Source organism: Notamacropus eugenii, chromosome 5 (genome assembly GCF_028372415.1).
Source record: "Notamacropus eugenii isolate mMacEug1 chromosome 5, mMacEug1.pri_v2, whole genome shotgun sequence".
Taxonomy (NCBI): domain Eukaryota; kingdom Metazoa; phylum Chordata; class Mammalia; order Diprotodontia; family Macropodidae; genus Notamacropus; species Notamacropus eugenii.
In genome coordinates this window covers 150476217-150482600 of record NC_092876.1, presented here as the reverse complement: position 1 = coordinate 150482600, position 6384 = coordinate 150476217, and the positions used below count along the sequence as shown (strand labels likewise).

At 36.7% G+C, this 6384-nt stretch overlaps 1 protein-coding gene across 1 annotated transcript in view; it reads right to left on the bottom strand.

Annotated features, from left to right (window-relative positions):
* Window positions 1–1063: 1063 nt before the first annotated feature.
* LOC140505343 (caspase-4-like) overlaps window positions 1064–6384 on the bottom strand; it is a 32902-nt gene continuing 27581 nt past the window's right edge. Inside the window, exons 8-9 of the mRNA XM_072611228.1 lie at window positions 2692–2795; window positions 1064–2174 (exon numbers count right to left, since the gene is read on the bottom strand). Coding sequence (XP_072467329.1) covers window positions 2697–2795 — 99 coding nt within the window. The 3' untranslated portion in view covers window positions 1064–2174; window positions 2692–2696. The remainder of the gene's footprint in view (window positions 2175–2691; window positions 2796–6384) is intronic.

The window sequence follows — 6384 nt, the reverse complement described above, 5'->3', positions numbered from 1 at the left end:
AAATTTTATCCCCTCCTGAAGAACGTAAAAGGTCAGCATTTATTTGCTTTCGTGTTTATTAGGTTTCTAGACAAAATCAAAACCAATTTTTAATTTTTTTTTATTTTTTGTGTCACCTAAATCCCTCACCCAATGTCTCACAAAGAAATGAATTCTTTTAGAATATTTTTTTTTAAGAGCAATAAAAAAGTTCAGTAAAACTAAGCAACATGTTAAAAAAAGTCTGATATTATCTATACTGTTATGCAGGATACATAGTCCTCCACATCTGCAAAGAAGCTGGGGAAAGTGTCTTCTTATATCTCGTTTTGGGGAACAAGCTTGGTTGCTATGCTAATTTTATCACTTTCAATTGAGATCATTACTCTTGTTCTTCTTATTAATATTGTAGTCATTAGGTATTTCATTTTCCTCATCCTGCTTCATTTACATCAGTTCATATAAGTCTTTTTCATGCTTCTCCCTATTGATAATAATTAGATTTACTTACTGCACAGTCATATTTCATTGCACGGTTCAAGTGCCGCAATTTATTATTTGCTTTCCAACTAATGGACATTTACCTTGTTGCCAAAATTTTGTAGGCACCAAAAAAGCTGCTATAAATATATTGGTATATGAGGGCTCTTTATTTTTTTCCCCCTTAACTTCCTAGGTATATATGCCTAGCACATATGTTAACCTAAAAGACTATTTTACAAATAACTTACGCAAAGCAAGTGCTTACATGGAGGTCAGAAGAAGTGATACAAGGACACTTTCAAGGTCTCTCTGAAGAACTTTTTCATTACTGCTGCATTATTCTCCCTCTATTTATATAACATATATTTTAATGTTATTATTATATATTAATTTTATATATTATATATAGTTTATATAATATATAATTCTCCCCAATTTATATAATTCCTAACAATTGCCTCAGTTGTCTTACCTTTCACAAATGTGATATTTACTCCTACTCCATCCAACAAACATTTATAAGATTGCTATTACATGAAAACTGCTACGTGATATACTCTGTGGATATAAAGATGCTTTAAAAAAAAAAACAAATAGTTCCTACCATCCAGAAGTTTACAGTTTAATGGGAAGAAATGATGCATACATTGTTAAATATAATACAATTTATAATATGTTCAGCAGAAGGAAACAGCTAGAAAAAAGGTAAGCAATAATGAAGAGATCATTTTTAACATTGGGGAAAACGGAAAGGTTCATGGACAAGGTGAGTCTTGAACTGTGCTTGAAGGAAAGGAAATATTCTAACTAGTGGATATGTTGAAACTGGGGAGAGGAGTCATCTATCTCCTTGTGCTTCTCTTTCTTTTCCTTCCTGTCCCCTTCACTTAGTCAATCTAAAAACTATTTTCCTGGCAAAGTACCATCCCACATGGCATGACCACATCAAAGAAAGTGCTGTGCTTTGTGAGCAAAGGAGAATTGTAGTATCTCAAAAGAAACATGAGATGCACAAATTTAGAAACATCTCCATACCAAATGTTCTTGTGTACTATTTGTACCTGTCCAGTGGTAGAGACTTCCAAGTTCACATTAGTCTGATCAGCTACAGTTGGACACACTGTACCTTGATTCCAATACAGTGATATCATTTTGGTCCTCTTCAGGAATGAAGGAAGACAACCACCCAACTAGCAATGGAGGCTCTGGATCCAAGCATGTGGTCATTTTAGTCACTTAATTTGAATAATCCAAAACTGCTCTACAAAAATGCTGAACTAATTCACATCTTGACCAGCAGTTCACTAATATGTCCATCTTTCAGTAATCCTTCCCATGTTGACTATTTATATTGTTAATAAGTTTTTGTTAATTTTATGAGTGTGAGGGAAAAAATCTCAAGAATTGTTAGTTTTACATTTATCTTATTATTGATCTGCATCATTTTTTAATGTTGTTCTGAAAAGTTTGGATTTTTCTTTGGAGAATAGCTTAATGAATTACCCATAGGAAAATGACTTTTAGTTTCATATATTTCTTTTAATTGCCTATATATTTTGGATATCAGACCTTTATCAGAAATACTGTGTGTGTGTGTGTGTGTGTGTGTATGTGTGTATTCCCAATGAATCCTTTCTTTCCAATCCTAGTTGCATTAGGAAGTGTTCTTCTGAAATAAGTGGATACATAAAGTGCCAGCTGTTTGAATTTTCCTAAAGAAAAAAATAGAGAAAATAAATATGATTACAGATGGTAATAGAGGCGATAAGTGATGAGAATAGTTCCTAGCAAACACTCTAATTAAAGTAAGATTTTCCACTTATCTCCACATCTGATAAAAAGAGGGAATAATTGTAATTGGACTTGAGCAACTGTGTGTCAGAACCAACATGGAGCTCAATTGTTTTTTTAACAGAGGCATTGTCCATCCTGGTTGACAGTAGAACTGAAGAATGTTTTACCACATTAATTATTAACCATGCAATTTCCTCATATTTGTCATGTCATGCCCTCCCCAAGCCTCACAAAAATTCAGTGTGTCAAAGACAAACTCAAGTGCAGACAAATAACAATGGCTGCATTGCAGTAGCATAGCCATATTTTTCTGACCTTTCCTCATCTCTGACAGACACTCAAACAGATTGGTCTTGCCCCCCAACAGACGTGCAAACTCACCCACATTTCACCTTCTCTCCTGTTTCATCCTTTATACATCCTACAGTTACTTACTAGGTTTAATTGCCTGGAAAGAGGTAGAAATATCTTGTCATGGACTGTCTTTCAATGGTGGGCATTTGCACCTTAACTTTTGGAGTTTCAAATGCATTCTGAACCTAAAAGGCAAAAATAAAGTTTTGAGGTAGTCATCTTTGAGAGGAAAGAGAAAGAAGGAACAAATTGTAGCATAAAAGAATATGGGACAGTGTAGAGAGTCAGTTCTGATGGAGTCTGGAATGTGAGGTACTTGCGACTTGTACTAGCATAAAGACTGACATTCTCAGGAAATTGGGTCACCATCCTACTCCTGATAAGGAAGGACAAGATCGTCCTGACTCTGATTGTGTACCCTGAGGTTGTTATGCAGAAGGAACTAAGATATGGAAGGGAAAGATGTAAAAGATGTAAGCTAAAAATGTTCTCATGGGAATAACCTTGTTTGTTTGCTTGAGAGAGTATATAAATTTGACCCTCAAATCAATAAATCAGTCATGTACAGATGGTACAGGCTCACCTAGCCCCTGCTGCTGCCATCTCTTTCTTTTCTATAACCGCTGTGCCTCTCATCTGCCAGTTGCTGGCAGGACAGCTGAGTGTATGTATATTTATAAGAACATATGGGTCCTTAGAGAGCGTAATACCTTACTTCTTTACAAGGCATCATTTTCCTAGGTCAACGTCTTCACTTTACAATTCCTTACCCACTCTCTCAATATTCTAAGCCCTAAATTTAACCACCAATGATCTTTCAGGACCAGAATCACTAGGATACTGGCCTCAAAGACTGACCATTACTCTTTAAAAGGGCCTAACCCTGGAGAAACTAATTCTGAGATACTCTGATACATGCTCATGATCCTGACTTCTAAGGCAGTGAGTGACTTTTTAATTTTTTTCCCCAAAGAATCTGATTCTCAAAGGCTCTCCCTTTTCCAGCTGCCTTTCCAGGTCCTAACCAATGAGATTCCAAATTATTCTCAAATAGTAATACCCAATCTCTAACCAGAGTTGTCCCTGAAAATCCCAGCCATGAAAATTTATTTACCAGAATTAACTGAAATCATGATCCGTTTCAATACACAAGCATCTTGTTGACCTTAATTCTGGAATTTAACCGTGACTTGAGAACTTGATCTTTTTCACTTTCTCTCCCTCAAAAATTATACTCCTCAGAGCCTCTTCTCTATTGGTTGCCAACTTCATTTGGTTTTGATTCTAATCCTTAACATACCATAACTTTTCCTTTCTTGCACAATTCATTTCAACAAATACTTGTTAGGAACCTACTATACAGATATCTTCATAGGGTCCTGTAATATATGGACTAAAAATGAAACAGTTCCTGCCCTAAAGAAGTTTACATGTGATTCATTAGGAGTTTGGGTAGGAGATGAAAAAGACACATAAATAAGTAAACTTATAGTGGATATAAAAAAATACAAATTAATATCTATTTTTCCATTTTTTTCTATTCAAGTAATAAATTCTACTCTCATAATTCTCATTGTTTTCTTTTAGATCCCTCAGGAATAGTATGTTATTTCATGTACTTAAAATCTACAGTGTTTTCTTTCTTATCAAGTATTGAATCATTGTCCTTTGTTTTGGAATATTTATTTACATACGTCTAAAATTCCTTACTAGATCTGGAGATCAAATTTTCTCCTGCTATTAATGTTTTCCCTGTTGAATTACCTGCTTATATTCAAGGACTTTGAGTTGTCTTCTTCCTGAGATCTTTGGTAATGTCAATCTGTCCCCACCCCTCCCATTGTCTTCTGTTGCTGACTCTCTGATTCAGTCCCTTTTGATAGTGTTTTTCCTAGATGACTTGCCCAAGGTCACACAGCTAGTGAGTGTCAAGTGTCTGAGGTGGGATTTGAACTCAGGTCCTCCTGACTCCTGCACTGGTGCTCTATCCACTGCACCACCTAGCTGCCCCCAATTGCCTCATCCTGGGTCATCTCCAGTCATCCTGATGAATCCAGTCACTGGATTCAGGTGGCTCTGGAGGAGAAGTGAGGCTGGTGACCTACACAGCCCTCCCTCACTCAAAACAAAGTCAAGTGCAAGTCATGTCATTATTTCTCTGATGGCATGGTCTTCTTTGGCAATGAAGGACAAACACACACACATTTTCCTAGAGGCTGTATGTCAAAGAATTTCAGCCTCCTCCCATACTGGTCAATTCAAAAATCACTAGCCTAGGTCTTTGTCCCAAATGATTTTTATGGCAAGAAAAATTGCCCCAGCTGGATGCTGAGCTTTTTCACTCAGGGTTAGTATGTGTCTGAAGGCCCTCCTTCTTGCGACCAAAACAGGAATTAATTTCCAAAAAAATTAAGCTTTAATAAATAAGAGAATCAGGCAAGAACTCATACAGGAGGTCATGCCTTATCTGTGCTTTGAAGGAAGTTATGGAGTGTCTGAGTTAAATGAGAGTAGTGAATCCATTTCAGGTGTGGGGGACTGACTTCCACCCGTTTTTAAGTTTCTTTTCATACCAAGTGCCATTAAATCTACACATTTATGAATTCAGTTTATTTTTTAATGATTTAGATAGAGAAGATAATTGTGTAGTGAAATACATATTTATCACCCTGAAATTAAATTGAGATTCTCCCAAAATGCCAGGGTTGACTATAGAAAACAGGCAACAATCTGTCATGGGTACAACAAAATCCTAGAGATACCTGTACCACAAGGTTTCTATGGTTCTAGGATATGTATGGCCTGTTTCCCACATATGCGAAGTTTTTTTCTTTCACTTCCACACCTTTGTTCTCATTACCTAGGATGTAGTAGCCTTCTCACTTCTGTCTCTTAGAATGCTGACCTTCTTCCAAAGCACAGCTCATATGTCACTTCCTGAAGGACACCTTTACTGATTCTCCAGTTAGTTCTTTCCCAGTCTTGAAATTACTTTGCATTAATACAAAGCCCATGCCTTCAGTAGAATGAAAGCACCAAGCACTTTTTTCTTCCTTCCTTCCTTCCTTCCTTCCTTCCTTCCTTCCTTCCTTCCTTCCTTCCTTCCTTCCTTCCTTCCTTCCTTCCTTCCTTCCTTCTTTCCTCCCTCCCTTCCTTCCTTCCTTCCTTCTTTCCTCCCTCCCTTCCTTCCTTCCTTCCTTCCTTCCTTCCTTCCTGCCTTCCTGCCTTCCTGCCTTCCTGCCTTCCTGCCTTCCTGCTTTCCTTCCTTTCCTTTGTCTACATAGCTCCTGGCAAACTACCAATAAATAGCTGTTGACTGTGGCTGTCAGCATCTTTGGTACTGGTTAGTTTAAGCTGTCACTAAATAGCTGTGTAACTTAGTTTAAGGCAAGTAAACACTAAGGGATTCAGATCCTTATCTATAAAAATTAAAAATTATATTAGAAATAGTAGGATGGTGCAAAATATGTGTTGCCCTGGAAATACTGGCTTTTAGAACTTTTATATGTGGAACAGAATAATCTGGATAAATGAGTATTGGGTAACATATGTGGTAAAGCCAAGATAAGCATCACCTGATGAATTTAGAATACCTTAGCCCACATAGGGAAAGCATCTCAAAAGATCAAAGGAAGAAGTATGCAGGAAACAATCATAGCTATTATTCATTATCAGGGTTTCTAACTAGGTCTACAGTTCAATGTGATGACCATATCATGTTGGTACTTCCTTTTAATAAGCTTTCTAAGGACTGTATCCTTTTTCATCATTGAT